The sequence below is a fragment of the Mesocricetus auratus genome, unplaced genomic scaffold (genome assembly GCF_017639785.1).
Source record: "Mesocricetus auratus isolate SY011 unplaced genomic scaffold, BCM_Maur_2.0 Super-Scaffold_100006, whole genome shotgun sequence".
Lineage (NCBI taxonomy): Eukaryota > Metazoa > Chordata > Mammalia > Rodentia > Cricetidae > Mesocricetus > Mesocricetus auratus.
In genome coordinates, this window is record NW_024429190.1 from 55514382 (window position 1) to 55533746 (window position 19365).

At 46.2% G+C, this 19365-nt stretch overlaps 1 protein-coding gene across 1 annotated transcript in view; it reads right to left on the reverse strand.

Moving 5' to 3' along the window:
• Igfbp7 (insulin like growth factor binding protein 7) overlaps positions 1-17961 on the reverse strand; it is a 60637-nt gene extending 42676 nt beyond the window's left edge. Inside the window, exon 1 of the mRNA XM_005080755.4 lies at positions 17444-17961. Coding sequence (XP_005080812.1) covers positions 17444-17915 — 472 coding nt within the window. The 5' untranslated portion in view covers positions 17916-17961. The remainder of the gene's footprint in view (positions 1-17443) is intronic.
• Positions 17962-19365: the final 1404 nt, after the last annotated feature.

Here is a 19365-nt window from a genome sequence, read left to right on the forward strand (position 1 = left end):
GAGAGTCTTTATAACCTCCCCTTTCACAACCAGAGGTCCCAGACGCCATGCGTGAACTCTCCTATATTGACCTATACGTATGAGTCCAACTCCGATTTTGATTACATTTTTGCTAGTTGAAAAAAGGCAGACGGCTGTTAACATGGCTTAGCAAGTAGAGGTGCTGGCCACACAGCTAGAGCAAATTCCTTTAAGTTTACAGCACCACTTACACTACCTGAGGGAAACAGTATTCTTTCCAAATGTTTTCATTGGCATTAAGAAAACACAAGAGCACATGCTTAGGATACCAATTCAAACACCACACAGGCATGAGAAGAGACAATAAGCCGTCTTCTTTAATCCTACTAGAAACCTGCCCCGAGTAGCCCATATTCATTGTATAGAATTTTTCATTTCCTTTTTAAAATGAAAAAAAAATAGTCAGACATATTACCCTGCAGGTCTCCCCATTCACTGGACCGTCAATGTATCAAAGCTTATCTGTGCAGATCAATACCAACAGATGGACTTCATTGTCTTCTGGAACTACACAGTGTTCCACGGCGTGGTTTTGTTCAAGAGAAGCCTGGATGGTTTTTCTTCTGCATGTTAACGACAAGTCCATACACACTCCTTTATGTACATCCTGATGTTCGTGTTTCTTCTGTACAATGGGTTCCCAGTTCTGAAACTGCTGGGTCCAAGTGCATGGAAACATTTAATTTTAGCAGGCATTCCTAGATTACTTGGGCAATGCACAGCCTTGGCAATATTTATGAGAATGCTATTTTCTCACACATTTCCCAGCAGTGAGAGGAGTTCTGTAAATCTAGGGCAAGCTGAAGGGGCAGCACTATTGGCGATTGTTCTTCTAATTGCTTGTGTGGACTCTGTGTGAGGTCTTCACGTGTTTTACTGTCTGTAGTTGCTCTTCTTTTCTTCACTGTTGATAGGTTTTGCTAATTTTCTTAGATTTAAATCCCCCCTCTCGTGTGTGTGTGTGTGTGTGTGTGTGTGTGTGTGTGTGTGTGTGTGTGTGTTAGTTGTCCTCTATAGTTCTCTGCCTTATTCCCTGGAGACAGGGTCTCTCGTTGAGCCTGAGGCTCACCATTTTGGATGACTGTCTGACCAGTGAGCTCTTGTGATCTGTTTGTCTCTCCAATGCCAGTGTTACTGGCGTATGTGGCCAGGCCTGGCTTTTTTACACAGATGCTGGGGATTCAAACTCGGATCTTTCTGCTTGCACAGCAAGGGCTCTTCTCCACTGCCACCTCCTCAGTTCACCTGCCCTGCTGTTTTTGAGTGGCTATTACTTGCTCTGGTGTTTCTTTTGACTTTGCTTCTATTTCAGAAATAGGTCTTTTATTTCTAATTATTCGCTATTCGCTTCAATTATGACTTCTAATTCTTATTTCAAAATGTCTTTTAGCTCATTTTATAAAACAGAGCTACAGTTTTTATGTATGTAACATGTTCTTTAGTTTTTAGGGGGTGTTGTCTGACCCTCTCACATTTGCCCCCAGTGCTGGAGATGGAAACCAGGGCCACCCACACGCTGGGCCGGTGCCTCCCACAGCTGAGCTACACCCCCCAGCCCTCTTCACTCTTTCCAGTGTGAGGCTTGATTTTGATTTTGATCTTCCTCTCTGCTTATTTTTATGTGAAATCCATACACTTTTCCAAGGAGCTGCTGCCCAGGACTCCTTTCTGCAGCTTCACAGAGCACCGTTTTGGACTTTCTCATTTAGTGATAAAAATTGGATGACCTTCTTCCTGTGGCTTCCTGCTTTTGTTTCCCTCCCCAGCTTTTATCTGCCTCATTGTCTCTGGACCGCCCAGTTTTGAACTACCCGTTCACGGTCATAGCAGCTCTCTGTAGGTTAGAGGTCCACGAGCCTGCAGCTCCCTCAGCACCTCCGCTGGCTCCCTGGCTCCCACCCAGGTGTGGCTATCCCAGGGAGCATCCGCTGGAGCTTCCTGTGGTCAGAGGCATCATGATGTGACGTACTTTCCTTCCCTGCATCCTTCCTCACGGCTGCTGACTTCCCAAGGCCTGTGGCGCAGGTTCCAACCCACTTGCACTGTAGCGACTGCACGAACAGCTTGTCACCTATGGTTTTGGTTTTGCTATCCAGTGGGTCTGTATTTTTTTTTAACCTAATTTCTTTTTAAGCAAAACACATGCAACACTACTATTGGCATCTTAACTCCTTTCTGTTTTCCAGAGCTGAGGACAGAACTGAGAAGCCTCACACATGCGAGGGAAGCGCTCTACAACTGAGCCACGTGCCCAGCCCCATCTCAGCTGTTTGTAGGTGTATAGTTCAGTAAAGCGCAGTTGGTAGCCACGTGTGATGGCTCCATCTACGAGCTTAAAAGGTTGCCATGGAACAAAAGTGGCAACATTCAGTGGGAGCTGTATATGAGATTTTGAGGGTTTATCTTTGCCAGGCTAGCACTATGAGGGTGTGCGACATTCTCAAGATGTTGGGTACCAGTGATGAACCTCGGTGATCAGGCAGCCACTCAACCACAAGGGCAACAGTGGCCAAAGCAAGTGTACTGTGCCTCTGTGCCCCGAGGTAACAGGTTATGTGTAGCCAATGCACTTTGACTGACTATACTTTCAGTTTCTGGTGGCTTTAGCAGCATGTGACTCCTGAAGCGAGGAACATCTACTCATTCACATTTTTGTGCAAGCCATCTTCAGAGTTCTTTTCATCTTACAAACCTGGACCTCGGTATCCATTAAACAACTCCTGTTCCACTCTCCTGGTTCTGGTGGCTCCCTCTGTTCTGCCAAGGAGACCAAGGTCACAGAGATGGAGAAACTCTGCCACTGCAATGTCCCCATTAACACAGATCCCCTGTAGACCCGAGTCCGTTCTGGAGCCCTCAGCTATGGCATGGCATGGAGCTCAGTTAGCCATCCCACTCTGAATTGTGGACTGAGTTATTCTTAATTCCTATAGTGTTTGGCAGTGTGACAAGATGCTCTCTTGTGCTCATTAAAGTAATTGATGGGTAACATAAGGGTTGCCATCCTTATGCCTTTCCAGGTCGAAATGCAACCCTCTTGTCTTGAAGGCAATGCTGCTAACTCTTCATCACCTGGCTAATGACTGGCAGGAAGGATCAGCTGATCTCAAGTAGACATCAAGTGTAAACTACTTTATATTTTACTTTATAGAAACTAGTAGCAGGTTTCTTTACTAATTGGTTGGTTCAAGATAAGTTGATAATATAGTGGTCCTTGGACTCTGCATGTGAGTAATTGAAGAGAAAGGGGGTGGCCCAGGTGCATGTGGGGTGGCCTTTTTTATTATTTATTTATTTTTTCTCAATATATGTTTTTATTTAAATTAGAAACGTGAATGTTTCACATGTCAGTCCCAGCTCCCTCTCCCACCCTTCCTCCCTTGTCCCTTCACCAGCCTCCCCAGCCCCCCAGTGGGGTGGCCTTCTTAAAAGTAAATGTGTGATAGGTGCACACATGGTGGTTAAGTAATTGGTATGATGCAATGGCTGTTCTTGCTACCATCACTGGTAGAATCCAAAGTAATACAATCTTGTATTCATATAGGGCTTTACAGTCTCAAGGTTTCAAATTCATGACTTCATTCATTCCTATAAGCCTGGTCATGGTCATCTGAGGCAGGTCGCCATGGTGTTCTTTTGTAATACTATTGACATAATTTGAAGAGGGAGGTTGGAAGGGGGGCACGTGCAAGTTATGAATGTATGAAAGCAGAGAGGCAGACACTGACAATTTTTATAAACTAAAACTCCACAGTCACACAGTGGATTCAGAAAGCTGCTATGCAGAGTTTCAGTGCCCCATTTATACAAGAACTCATCAATCTGAAATAAGTGTCCCATTTCCAACAGAAACTATTGTGCACTGCCTTTCTCTGGTGGTGCCAAAATTCAGCACTGCCGTTCTTAGGACAAAGGTGTGCCGATTTTAAGGCCTCAGTGGATCGCATTCTTACTCTGTGGATTTGAAATGCACGTACACAATGGCTTAGTCTCCCTGGAGGACTCGATTTTATTCAAGCAGATTGAAAAGTAATTTGTCCACAGGCTTATGCTCTTCAGTGGCTAGGTGTTATTTTTAGAAAACACAGCGATTTATCTGATTACCTCTTCTAATTTGTTTTACTTTTTTTCCCCCCTCGGGAAGTGAAATGAAACATTGGTTATTTTACTTTACAAAGCAAACAGATCCAGGCAGTGTGCACGCTCTGGGAGTTAGATCACGTGGAATTATCAAGTTGACCACAGGGGTTTGGGGATGATTTTGATCACAACTATATCAGACAATGCCACTGCCCAAACTTGAATACTTTGAATTATTTTAATGTTATCAAAGGACATCTGTTGTTTCTCTGGATTATTTTTCTTGAAAAGCACATATACGTCCTTACAGAATAAGCACAAACAGAAGGACTGTGTTATGCTGTTAGTAATCAGTTGCTGGAGACAGCAGAGATGAACAGGGAGTAGTAAGGGAAACATGGTAAGAATGAAAGCTGGGATGCATACATTAAGAACTATAAACAAGGCCAGGAGTGGGGACTCACATCTGTAATCCCAGCACTCTGGAGGCTGAAGCTGAAGATGGTGAGTGCCACCGGCCTGGCCCGTCTACCAAGACCTTGCCAGAAAGAAAGCTGGCAGGTGGGCAAGCTGTAATGGATGAAGAGGTACCTGGTTTGGGACTGCGTGTGATGGATGTGTGTGTGTGTGTGTGTGTGCCTGTATTCACACCAAGTTGTCTGAATTTTTAGCGTAGCTCCATCTATTTCCTGGTAATGGAGTTCTGCTTGGGCATTCAGATGTGCTACTTCATGGTGGCCTACTTTATAACGTACGGGCCATACCATAGCCCTCTTCTGAGAATTAAAAGGATGATAATGCACATTGGCCTAACACAGAATTCTCATAAATCCCATTGTGTTGTTATGTTATCTCCCAGTCAAAAATGTGAAAAATTCTGCCGGAAACCACAGGCAGCTTTCTCCAGGCTGTAAGAATCCTGTCAGCAGTATTATTAGCAGGAATAATGGCCTTACAGAGGACTAAGGTTGCTGACTGCGTGAGACTAAAGCTCCAAATGAAAAGAGGAACAAGACCCTGTGGCCTCTGTTAAGGACTCAAGGACAGCCCCAGGACAAGGACTGTCTTAGATTTTAGTGAAGCCCTTAGATCTCTAGCCCTTTTGGTTGTTTTGTTTTTCAGACACAGTCTTCCTATGTTGACTCATAATCTTCCTGTCACAGATTTATGAGTGCTGGGGCAATGCTTGTTGTTGTTTTTAATAACAAAAGATCGTTAGTAAAAATGAAATGAAATTTGTCTATATTCCTAGGACACGTAGAAGCTGTCCAGCAGCTGAAGTTAATTAACAGATTCTTATATAGACTCTAAATCCAACCTGCTTTGTCCACAGGGTGAAAGAAACGTTTGACACCGAGGTTTTGAAGACTGACCGGAAGGAACACCCTCTCTGTCCAAGCAATAGATGTCACTGCACCTATTTAAAAATGTCCTTTTATTCTTTGGCGAAAGAACTAGATAGAGTGATATAAATTTTCCTGCTTATTTTTCTTAGCATTTATCCAGGTATTTAAGCACACTCTTGAAAAATTAAAAACTATTCTTACGTGTATGGGTGTTTTGATTGCATGTATGCCTGTGCACTATTTGCATGCCTGGTGCGTGTGGAGGCCAGAAGAGGGTGTGAGACCACCTGGAAGCTGGGTTATAGATGTTTGTGAGCTGCCACTTGAGAGCTGAGAATCAAACCCGGGTCCTCTGGAAGAGCAGCCAGTGCATTTATGTCCTGAGTCATCTCTCCAGTCTTTAAACACAATTTTGAAGATTCTTTTTCATTAATATTCTCTTATTGGTTCAATTATAAGCAAGCAAGAATATGATCCGCTTGTCTCCATTCCCATATGTCTCTCTGGGTAAAGCAATAACAAACTTATTTATATATTATGTATCAAGGCAGTTATATTACTTATAAGCTCCTATAGTATGTAATCAAATTATAATGTATTTGTACATTCTATGTATAGGTTACAAATGTGACTGTACCCTTGCTCATTTTTTCACTCCCAGAAAATATGCTTCTGGTGATTAGAAATAAAGGGAACAGGGCCAAAATGCACATGTATGCATGCATGTGTGTACATCCTTCATGCCTATGTATTTTTATTGGCTTGGCTTACACAGAGGTTACCTTATTTTGAGTCCATTCTGCCTTTCTGCACTTCCCAACCAATCAGGACAGAAATTAGTTTTGCAGGGTCCTTAGAGAGATGTACCTTTCTTGTGACGTAAATTTCCTTTTGGCACACAGCACAACATGTACCAAAAGCAAGCACTTGATGGAAATTTAAAGGACTAATTTTCCACTAGCTCATAGAAAGGTAGGAGGAAGAAATGTGGAGAGGGAATCTCCCTTATAACCTTCCAGCTGGTCTACGAAATAACAGTGAAGCCCTATTTGCAAGGAGTTAAGGGTCAGAAAAACAAGGGTCAGGACAAAACCCTGCTTGGTATGGGACAGCAAAGTCAGAGACAGAATGTGTTCGTTGGCTCAAGAGCCAGGTCCCAAATGATTCCTCAAATATTTGCTCTATGCCCATGAGTATATTATGTTGGGATATAGAAAGGAAGCCCAACTCATACCTGTGTCCTTCAAAGTCCTTGCAAGCCCCACAGCTTGTTGCTGAGATGGTCATTTCCCAGCGTTGTCATTTCTCCCTAGCAAGCTCTTACTTGTAACTATAAACCAAGCCCTTACAGCACACAGCGGCCTTTAAACCGAGACGCACACAAAACGAGGTTGCCAGGCTCTGTCTGTATTACCCCCAGTTAGTATTCACCAGCAGCTACCTAACAGGACACAAATCCTGTAAATAATGACCATCTACCATATCTGTGTTCTCTGTTGCTGCATCCAACTGAAGGGGAAGGGAGACCAGATGGCCATCTCAGGGGGATAAAGGTTGTCCTAACAATGCTGTAGAACATTCAAAATGCATCAACTCATGCAATCCCCCACAGCCACCTGGTGAGGTCGACAGCGTCAGTGTCTTAAGGAGCAATGCTGAGAATGCTCCAATCAGAAGGGTCTCAGCTGAGTGACCTGAGACTCCTCCAGGCTGGGGGACCTATAAGCTGAGCAGATTAGAGATTCCAGAGAGGTGACAGTGTGAAGAAGGCTCCTCTTTCTTATAGGGCATCTGAAAAAACCACCACCCTTTACTCATTTGCTTCTTCGGTGCCTATCATATCCCAGGGCTATGAGAGGCCTGGGATTCACCCATGGGCAAAACAGATGAAAATGCAAGGAACACAAGGCGCAAGGAATTCGTGCTCTCGAGAAACAACCAACAGGCTGGATCATGTAGGTCTCAGTGAATTCTCAAGTGTCGTGATACTGACAGAGGCAACCACGGTTCCACTTTGTCCAGACAGGCGAGAGCATTGAACTAGCCAGGAATTAAGACAGAGGCAAGCCCCGAGTTGCCTGTAACAGGAGAGGCCATCACGTATTTAAGGAGCGTACACTGGCTGTGATGGACATGGCACCCTGAAAGGTCCTTTAGCCGTAAATCACTGATGCTGGGTGAATGAAGCAAACACTGCTCCATCATATCAGAGTTTCTCTAAGAATGAGGGTCCCCTAAAGTCACTGGGAGTCACTCTGACACAGTAATAGTTGCAGGCCTGGGCAGGACATTAAACCACCTGGGAAGCGGTTATGAGTTCCTTGACTTAGCACAAGTCCAGACCAATTAAATCGGAATCTTAGGCAGAGCTTTCTGTGACTTGCCCTGGCGCCTCTGATGCTCAGACCAACTATGGACGACCACTCCAGAGGGCGAGGTGGCCTTGTTTCTGGGGAGTGTCAGGTTAAGAAGCTTTGCCAAGTTCACTCAGCTTGCAGGTGCTGGGTCTGCAAAGCTGGTCATTTTCTTAGCTCTCCTAAGAAAGAAACACTCATTTTTTTTTTTTTTTTTGCTCTCTCTCCCACACTTGACAGTAATGTTATCGTCTTTCACACACAGGCAGCCAACCTAAGTGCGGCACCTCCTGAGTCTAAATTTGCTCATTTACAGTTGAATGTTTTGCTTTTTCAAACGTGTTCCTGCTAAGCTGAGGCTACATGTGTAGGTCAAAGAACAGAAGCGCAGCAAAGGAAGTATTATTTTTTTTTATCGACAAGACTCTAAAAGCCAAAGATAATGCCCAGAGTGTGCCTCCTTGGCACTAATTGAACTCTTCATTTTCCAAACTCTGATTTTTATTCAACATCCTCTATTAAGCCAATAGAGGATGGCTAAAAATCCCCATGATTCAAACAGCTTATTAGTGAGCATTTCCTATGTAAAAGATTCTGGAAGAACATGTAAGGAAGGGATAGGCCACTAGTCACTGAACCCAAAGCTGTGGGCCAAAGTTAGTAAAGGGCACTACTAAAAAATCAGTGTTGGAAGATGGATGCATTCTGTGATGCAAAGTACAGTACACAAGCTAGCCATGGAGTCTGCACACATGGTAGCCAGTACTAGACCTTCTCCATGGTGTCTAAGTACACATGCTAGCCAGCACTAGACCCTCCCCATGGAGTCTAATCACACATGCTAGCCAGCACTAGACCCTCTCAATGGAGTCTAAACACATATGCTAGCCCACACTAAAACCCTCTCCATGAAATCTTCGATCCTATAAGAGAAGGTAGAATTTTTTGCCCAAGAACACTTTTAGAACAAGGTGGAAATTTCTAGAGGTTTGTCCCCAGTACTATTATCCAACACATTGCTTGTGTAGACCTAAACAAAGTTTTCAGATCCAACATGGAGTCATATAGAACAGTGTTGTATTTGCACTGGTCAGAGTAAGAGAGCAACATACCATAGGAAACAGATATTTTTATTTAATCTTTGAGAACAGGTGCTTCTGGGAAGCCTAAGCCAGTTTGGAATTTCCAAGCCTCCTGCCCCAGCCTGCTAAATGCTGGCACTGCAAGTGTGAACCTCTATAGCTGCCTTTTGTTGCTGTTTCGAAGGGCACTTAGAAACTCACTCAGGCTCCAGAATGCCGGTGACACTAACAATGGAAAGAAAACAATTTCACGAGATCCTCCCATGTGCCAGATGTCAATATCTTCTCCCGTATTATCTCACCTCCCTCACACCTTTAAGTGGAAGACACAATCATACCCTCTTTTCAGGTAAGAAAAGACGAACGGAGTAAGTTTGGGTCAGACGAGCCGTGAAGAGGCATAAAGGGCCTGGACAGAGATCTGACTTGAGAGTGGCCGGCTGAAGCTCTGTATCTCTTCACACACACCATCCAGGTCTTGCCTGATGTAGCACACTGAAGGCACACCATAGGAAGTAAAGGCAACCGGTAATGACAGCCTAGTGTCAGCCCTGAAGTCCCACCAGACCCACAGTCACCATGGGCTGGGAGCTGTCTCCCCTGCCTTTGGGCTTGACCTGACTGAGGCAGGAGTATTGAATTAATGGATGGAGTGCATTAGGATCCTAAGGTAAACCCCAAAACTTCCTCGGGGTGGTGTTAATAAAATGAGGGGTAACCTCCACTTGTGGGTGGTATGTACTGAGTGAGTCTCTTGCCTCTCCAATGTGGCATGCCAAGTGTTTGCTTCCTGGTGCTCTGGGCATGTCAGGTGTGACTCTGGGACTTAAGCAAGTGCACCGAGTAGAACTCACCACTTAAAACACCACTGTAGCTCTGGAACTAGCAAAGGACAGGGAGACAGGGAGAGAAAATCCCATTTCGTTGAGCTCAGCTAGACAGGAAAAAGGGGCAGCCTGCCGTGATAGGCCAGGCAGAGCGGGTGAAAAGAAAGAGGCCTGAGATGAGAGAGCATTTGGGTGGGAGTGAAGGAGTGGGAGGTTCCCCTTGCCTCATCTTGCTGGGTCTAGAAAGACCTGCCCTGCCCGGCCCTGCCAGTTACCGGCTAGTGAACCAAAGGCCCCATGGTACACAGAGCGCCGAGTCAGACCCACTCTTCTCTGCACTCTGAGCCTCTGATCCGAGACACACCTGAGTCCACAGGGGCCTCAGGCTCTGAAGCCCTAGCTTGTCAACTATCTGGCAGCGTCTTTGTCTCTGGCCCAGTCTGCCCTCTCCAGCCGGGCTTAGCATCTTTAATAAGGGGCCACACTGCAGGACCCCGCTCCTTGATGTCTGCGCTCAGAGAGAAGCCCGCGTTTCATTTTCCATCAAAAGCTGGTGGTTTCCTGAGGGAGTCCTCTGGAAACCAAGGCTGCCATGTAATTGCTGAAGCCACTGCTGAAATCCCCCCTTTGGATCCCCGAGTTCTGAAAACTCCCACGGAGAAGGAGCAGGCTTGGAGTCCTGCAGGCCCCGGCTGCCCTGACACATTCCTGAGGCTTCCTTTCTGTGTGGTCCCTTTGGAAAGTTCCAGGCGATCCACTGCTCGGTAAATGTTTTCATCTTTGCCTGGAGTCAAGCCAGCAATGAGCAGAACAGATGTCAGACCTAAAGCCCCTCCAACTTCACTGCTTGGCCATTGGCTGCTAATTTGTGCGGATGCAAATGAAATGAAATGCCGGGTAATGTTTCTCATTCAAGGGAAGACGAGCCACGATGAAACTCATCACCTCACATGGTGACTTATAAAAACAAAAAGGTAATCGAGCCCCTGTAGAAGCTGGAGCTGTCCCTTCTTCAAGAAAAACATCATGAGAAGTAGGGCAACGGCAGTCTGCTACACCAATGTCTACTACAATAGTAAAGCACTGTTTTCCTCCTCCCAGAGTAAAAATGGAATATGCTTAATTGAACTCTGAGATTCCTTCATGGGTTTTCCTTTTGCACCTTGTCAAGGGTCTAACTCCACCACCACCCTGACTTCAATGTCTACACATGCAAACCACTGCAGGACAGTGTTGCTACCACGCTCCGTCCTTAGGTGCAGGAGTAAAGATTCAAGTTGGGAAAACTGACGGGAGGGCAGAGGTGTGCTGGGACGACAGGTACGCACGGCCACGTCTAGCTTCATTCGTGATTTGACTTCCACAGTCATCCCGTGGAGGAGGAAGCCTAAATCGTACCATCGCTCAGGATCTACATCATCGCGAAGCTGTGACAGGTGCCTGTTCGGAGTAGCCGGCTCTGTGAACCTGTCCTTTTGGCTTGGCCTTGGCCTCGTCAGCACTTACTGTGGGTAACATCAAACCTCATGAATGGGCCTTTGTCAACACTAGATTACTAGGTCTGCTTTACCTGACTTGAACCTTTCCGGTTTTTTTTTTTCCCAGAGGCAAGACTTCTGTGTTGCTCTGGCCTGCTTTTGGGAAGAGCAGGATTTCCTGGGCAGCTCTGTCCTTCCCTCCCTCCCTCCCAGTAACCTCCTGCATGGTTAGAGTTGTTGAGGGGTGGGGCCTGCTGTTAGCCCCAGCTGTGGCTAGTTAACCTTGCCTTGCTGTCCTCTGTGAACCGGAAAAGCAATTCAGCACATTAGCTTTTTCAAAAGGGTCACATCATTTTTGCCATTAATTGAATTTGGAATAAAACATGAATTCTGCTCTTTCCTACATAATTTCGAATGAAAAGCAGACGCCCCGTTCTGTCCACTCTGGCTTTCTTCTCCTGACTTCTCATGTACCATCAGAGTGTGGGTGTTCTAGTGTGTGTAGGGGTGCTCTTCACTGACTTGGGAAACCCCTATAGAACAGGCTTGGGGGTGATATCTGTGGACATTTAAAGAGTACAGGACATCCTGGGATGTCTGTCTTTACTATTACCTTAAGTGAGTAGGCACACCAATTATTGTATATACATAAGTCTCTGTCACTTTCACAACTTTCTGATCTTGCCACTCATAAACTTCCAAAGGAAGCCACATTCATGGACACCCTCCTCCCTTAAGAAATCTGTTGACAGTAACACAGCCTTCCCTTTCTACTGGTTACTTAGAAGATGTTCGTGCCACAATTAAAGGCATAGAGGAGGTCAGAACCCACATGGAGCAGCTGGAGGTAAAGGAAGCTCGAAATGTAATCCACTGGGAGGCAGATTCTAGGAAGAGAGGCCAGCTGCCCTTGGACTCTAACCAAGGGCGTTTTATCCCTGAGCTATCCAAAAGAAAACCTTATAAGGCAGTGTCTTCTAGAAGGCCAGTCCAGAGTGGACCCTTGTAGGGACAGGAGAGAAATCATATTAAGGATGTCAGTGTGCCTGCCCAGCTCCACCGTCCCATCTCAGCTGTACAATGGTGAAGGAGAGGACAGTGGTCACCACAGCCTCTTCTCTGCCCTCCTGACGTTTTATCTCAGTTCTAATAAAGGTTTCTCAACTCCTACACAACAACACTATACAGTGTTCATGCTACAGGTTTCTTCCTGGTGTGTAATTTGAATGTGCCTGTGGTCATTTAATTCAGGCTTTTAAATTCTATTTCATTGAAGAACTGTATAACAGGCAGTGGCCATTTAATAACCAATTTCCAAACAATAAAGACCGTACCTTGTCTCTGGAGTGCTTTTCTCTAAATTTTAGAAAATTTAGGAATTTTAGAGTCTGAAAGGATTGTGCATTCCCTTCCTAAAGCTGCTTCAGGAGCTCAAAGCTTTCCTACAATTTAGTGACCAAGACAGGATAAAAGCCAAAAGGAAGAATTAGTGATCTGCTCATGATTTTAGAAGCTTCTGTATTCAACAAGGGCAAACAAGACCAAGAAGGCATAAAGCTATAAGGGCATTATTATTGAGTTGGGGCAGATTCTCATAGGCAACTTTCTCCTCTCTGTCTTTCTGATCTGCAAGTGAGGAGAGTAATGGGATGGCTGTAATTTGGAGATTGCACTTAGTAAAAGGAAGTTCAGAGGCACAGGGAATGCCGGGCATTCTCAGGTAAACACAGCCTGTCATGGCAAGTCAGGGTCTCAGGACTGACAGTCCTTAGGTTTTTTCCTAATTGTCTTTTATGTACGTTGACTAGCCCTTCCTCAGTTCCTCCTATCCCAACTTCACTCTCAGCCTCCATGAAGAAGGATCTTTCGCTCTGCTCCTATGAGTTTGACATTTCAAGTTTCTACACACAAGGGAGACCATGACATATTTGTCTCTTCGTGCGTGGCTTATTAACATACTGTCTTCCAGGTTCATCCATGTTGTGACAAATGACAAGGTTTCCTTCTTTTGTAATGCTGAATAATATTCCATGTCCTCTTCCTTCTAACTCTATTCCACCCCCACGCTAGCGCGTCTCTAGCTAACTGACAATTTGTTTTTGTCCCTATCTCAGTCAGAACATCACCGTTGGCTCTTTTCCCACAAACCTGAACACCCTTCTCAGCATAAACGTGTCCTTTTTACATGACAGAGTTAACTCAACAAAAAGCATTACATGAGCACGTCCCGTCCCAAGATAAACTCAGCCCATTAGCAAGTTCATTGACTGTTGGAACTCCTCTGTTTCAGCTTCCAGTGGAATTCATGGGTTCACTCAAGGATAGCAGTCACACAGCATCATTTAAATGACATGTTGCCAACCTTAAAATAAGTCTAAAATGAATTCCTTAAAGAAAGGTCTTGAAAAATGTCAAATAAAATAGGTCCCTGACAGTCAAAGTCTTCACTGAAGCCTTTTCTACTTATAACGCAGCTCCTGGACCTGATTCCAGGCGTTGACACCATGTGAGAATGTGACCGTGAAATTAGAACTCAAGATGGCACAAGACAGGAAGCTAAGTCAGTGTGGGGTGGGGGTCGGGAAGAGCACACAGCAGGGAGCCCACTGTTCACATTCCCAGAGGAAGGCGCTTCCCTGAGGGTCTCCTCTGTCAGACCGATAAACATAAGCCAAGTTCCCACTACTAGCCAGTCACCAGGTCTGAGAGGAATTAAAAGATGGAGGCTGCCCTTTACTCTGGGAAAAGACAGACAGTTAAAGGAGTTTTCTGAGATGGAGGATGGTCCAGAGAGCACGGTTTGCTCTCCATTCCGGCCAGTGGTCCCCCTCCTCCCTCTGCTGAGTTCTTTTTGTCTTGGCACTGTCCCCTCCCTCACCTTGTTCACTCACCCCTAGTGTCTATCAGATTTCCCTGCTGTACCTTTTGTCACAGTACACACGACTGTGTTAAAGTGTTTGTTTCTGTTTAAAGCTTACACTAAACCCACAAGTCAGAAATTGTTTCTGTTTTATTCCAAGTTGCTTACCCTGAGACTAGAAGAGTGTTGGAGGATTCATTCATTCATTCATTAATCCATAAATGATTTGGGGTCTTGGACATTTGGGCTTTTTGGGCAACAAAGACTCTCTTCTCATAAAGACTAACTTTCTGTTGAACAATGACACTAATCTTCATCTGGTGGTAACTACAGACAATTTTCATGACATTGAACCATCGCAAAACCCTATGAGACATGAATAGTTGTAATCCCATCCTACAAGTGAGGAATCCTATGGGCAGAGAGGTCATGAGAGCACAAAGCTAGTGAGCTTCATGGTAGAGGTAACACTCACATCCAGGGAGTCATATTCTACAGCTGAAAGTCAGCTATGATGCGTACAAGAGCAAGGCTGCCCCCCCTTGGCCCCCTTGTGTGTGCAGGGTGTAGGCAGGAGGCATTCCAGGCAGAAGATACAGCATCTCCAAAGGCGTGTATATAGAACAGCAGCTGTATATTGTGGCGGGGGCATAAGGAGATTGGAGGGAAGAGACCAGATGGAGTAACTCTGTGAAGATCCTCCTACTGCCTGAATGGTGGTTGGAACCTAGCCATGGAAGTACTAGTAAGCGAGGTAGTGGCATCCTGGGTCCACAAGTAAAAATTCTGAAGGGACAGAAAATGGTACCCAAATACATCAATCAAAAAATGGTACCCAACTAAATGGGTTGCCGAGGAACTCAGATTTGAAGGAATGTAAATAAAAGGTCTGAGAATTGGAATAGAAGAGCAGTATCTTATGTCCCAACGTCATGATTTTATGTCATGCCTCATCATCTCTGTCTTGATTCTTTTTATTAAACTGAATTTTCAAGTTTCCCCCTTCCAGTTAGCCAGGGACCTTAATGGATTCTACTGGCACTCAGTTCACAGTGACAGCTCCAAGATTTGAGATTATTAGCTCATTATCTCTCTAACAGATTTTTCAAGCAGATGGTTTTGCCTTCTATTGCAGAGATACAGAATAGAGCAGGACACGCTCTCTCTAGAAGGCGTTAAGTGATAATTTCAGCGGAGAACAGCAACAGCAGGAGGTGCCCCAGGGATGCAGGGAAGGGCTCAGCAATTTGTACCATGTACACATACTTCCTTTGTCGTCAAGGCCACATTTGCTCTGCGCATCCCTAGCTATGCACAGCTGAAGCTGGCTAGCTGCTCAATAAATATTATGTTTAATGAGACCAAAGGAATAGAACGCACATGGCCTATTTCACTGGGGCAGAGTTCTTTAATAAACACCTTCTCCTCCTTAATACAAACACAACGGAGTGTCTTCTGAGGAAAGAGATGGCTAGAGGAAGTAAGGAAATACAATTTTATTCTCTGTACAGACCCAGTACTGGGTGGTATTTAAGTAAATGGTACTCTGCCCATCTTGTGTCTGCCATTGTCAAACTACACCCAGGACCCAAAAAGAGTGAGTAAGGAGAGCGGGTTCCCCGCATCAGCCGTTCTTCTCTGCTGTGGAAAGGTATTCTGGGGCTCTCTATCCTCTCCTGCTCTCTATGGCCCACTTCTATCACAGTCCTAGAATTCGGACCTCGTGCTTGCCGGTGTGGCTAAGAGAAGCAAGACTGAGTTATGTCAAGGTTTCCACTCTTAGATGCTATTCCTCACCATCTTCCTGAACAAAAAGATAAAGCCAGGCTGTGCCCTTAAAGAAGTCTCCAGCCTGCAGAGGGACTGCAGAGTTGGGCATCACTGGCAACGAGGTAGACTAGATCTCTTCATCCATCTATTTCTTCATTATATTGTGTGTGTTGGGAGAAGGAAGTAGCAAGAGAGAGGATAAAAATTTACACCAAAAAAGAAAAGAAGACAGGAAAATGGAGGTGGATAACTTGGGAGAAGGAAGGAGAGGGTATGACAGGGTAATGATGAGGCTAAATATAATAAAAGCATATTTAAAAAGGAATAAAATAACATCACAAAATCCATCATTTTGTACAATTAGGATACACTAATAAAAATAACAAAACAAACTAGCCACGGATGAGGAAACAACAACCCTTGGAAAGTCGTCAGGCTAGCCTTCTCTGACAGGCAAAGATCCTTGACTCTGAGACTATGGGAACTTCGAATGTTTGTTGGAAACTCTCAGTATTTGGAAGGAATTTTTAACGCACATTTCCCTTCATGATGGAACTATCATGCAAAAGCCAAAGGAACGGGGCTGCTTCTGTTGGAAACGGGGGTGTTTGGAGCGGGATTTTCTAAACTTGAGGCTATAATACCCTAAGTGGGTAACTGTGAGTTACACCACCTAAGGCTTTCAATAGCGGCCTTTGGAGCGAATGGCACACAGCCTATTTGCATTTGGATTTCTGGGAAAAGCTGTAAAGAAAGAGTTGGTACTTGGAAAGTCTGAACTGTGTTCAAGGAGCAACAGTTGACGTGCCTCTCCTCCCCTCCTACCTTGGCTGGGGCCAGGACAGCAGTTGCCAGCGCTGGGCTCTAACTTTCCTGACTGCTCACGGAAAAATGTTATTTCAGGCACTAACGTTTCTAATTTTTTTGTTCCAACCTCCGACTTTATTTTTTCCTATTTCATAAGTTTGGATTAGTGTGGATACAATAGACAAGCATAATGTCAAAGGCATTCCTGTTGAACCTTGCATCCTGTGGACAAATTGTGGAAAAAAAAATAACCAAAGCCCAAGAAGAAAAACAACATAGAGGGCTCACAACATCAAAGCGCTTGTGTTTCTTTTTACCTCCAAGTATAATTGTCTAGCAAGGTTACCTTTTGATAACTGGAAACTCCAGTACATGAATATTAATATGAATTCCAACTTAAAATTGTTATTATCTAGTTACTAAATCAATTTTCTGAAAGTCCTTACTGTGTATTTCTCTGCTAACCCCGCCTACCCACCTCTCTGCACACAGCTAAGAAAAAATGACAAGAAAAGGTTTTCAAGAGTATAGCGGCTTTCCGGAATTGCCCTGCCAGCTACGAGTTGGGTGAATTGTGTGGACAGAGGAGCCCGAGGTCTCGGAAAATCTTTTCTATATTTACACCCGTTACTGCGATTTTTCACTTTCTTGGCGCACACAGGAAACTCCAAATAAAACCATCCAAAGAGAGCCGGGAGGCGTTTCCCTTGGCTTGGGACACCGGGCGGCCGTCAACTCCTCCCTCCCGCGGGTCTCCAGGGATGCTCGGCAGCAGGAGGGGGGTTGGAGGGGGTGGCGGGGTAAGCGCTGGTGCCCACCTTGCTCGCAGGTGCCCTTGCTGACCTGGGTGATGGGCTTCTCCCCGCGGCTCTCGGCGCGCAGGCTGGCGGCGCGCAGCTGGCAGCCGCTGGGGTAGGTGGTGCCGTCGCTGCCGCACACCGGGTAGCGGCTCTTGCACACGCACACGGCGAGGACCGCGGGGCCGCCGGCTGCTGCCCCGGCTTTACCCTTCCGCCTCTTGCGGCTCTTCACGCACTCCATGCCCGGCGCGCAGTGCCCCCTGCCGGCCGCGCCGCCCCCGCACGGCTCACCCTCGCCGCGAGCGCACACCGGGCAGCAGCCGCACGCGTCGCGGGTCTCACCCAGCGGGCAGCCCAGCGGGGGCAGCGCGGGGCAGGAGGCCGGCACGCACGGGCCGCAGGCATCCGAAGAGGAGGAAGAGGAGAGGGGCAGGAGCAGGAGCAGCAGTCCGGCTGAGCCGAGCAGCAGGACGCGCTGTAGCCGCTCCATGGCGGGGTGGCTGGACGCGAGCGCGTGAGTGAGCAGCCGGGTTCCCCGCCGCCGTCCCTTAAAGCCACCGCCCCGCCCGGCGCGCCACGGGAGCCCTCCCCGGGGCGGAGAGTCTGCCCGCTGCCCGCCCCGCTCCGCTTGCCCGCCCGCCCGCGCTCCTGCCTCCTGCCACCGCCACCATGGGCATCTTCCTGGCCGGCCTGCCCCATTCCCACCATGCGGGCTGACTCCCTCTCAGCCCCCTGCCCCCCCCATCCTCATTCTCCATAAGGGGACAGGCCTCCCGCATCCTCTGTTCTAGACCCAGCTATTTTTACTTTTTAACAACTAGGACTTTATGAGAACTCTCTGTTTAATCCATTAAATCCTTGTGGGCCTGGGAAGCCTGAGTACCTTGTGGTTACGCTTTTAAGGACAAACCACGAAGGGAGTGGGGCTTGTGTCCTCTTTGGCCGCAGGGCCTGTGTGGTTTTAGATGTTGCATTTCTCTTCTTGGATCCTCATAATCTTTCTCCTTTCTCATATACACAATCCCTGTGCTATCTCATGCCAAGTCAAGTTTAAAGTTCTTTTAAAAAGTTTTGTTTTAGATTTATTATTTTTTAATGTGTGTGGATGTTTTGTCTGCAAGCGTACGTACATATTATTTTTTAATGTGTGTGGATGTTTTGTCTGCAAGCCTACGTACATTGCATGTGTGCCTGATGTCTGCAGAGGCCGGAAGATCTGATACTCTGTTACTGGAATTACAGACAGTTGTGAACTGCCATGTGAGGGCTAGGAATCGAACTCGGGTCCTGGAAGTGCATCCTGTGCTCTTAACTGCTGAGCCGTCTCTCCAGTCCCTTAAAAATCTTGAAGCATTTTTATTTTATGTTTGTGTATGTGTGTGGGCACACATGCCACACATGCCACACGTGGGCAGGTTAGAGGACAACATGCAGCAGCTGATTTTCTCTGTCCACTGTAGGGGTCTCAGGGCTTGACCTCTGCTCATCAGCTGGTCAGCAAATGCCTTTAAGCTCTGAGCCATGTCACCGGCTGGTGTTATTATCTAAAACACACAGGGAAGACCTTTTAGAGGAAGCGCCACTATTTGATCTGCGGGGACAATGGTATTGGGCCGCTCAACTGTCCTTCTGTTTCTTTAGGATATTTCACAGTTCAGTGCCCGCACTGACAGCAGTTACCAGGGATCAGGGTCTCTGGTGCCAGAAGGTAGTTTGAGGCAGGGCCCCACTGGAGTCCACTGAAAGAATTAGTCTTAGGGACTGTATTAAAACAAAAAACACTTGCTCATCTAAGAGGCCAGTGAACACACGTCTAAAGGATTAAATTATAAACACCTGGCACAGAAACACATCTTCCCAGTTCAAAACCTAACACGACCGCGTTCCCATGAGCAACTGTTACAGGAGCAGTGGCTGTCCCCCCCTGGCCTGACTTTTCT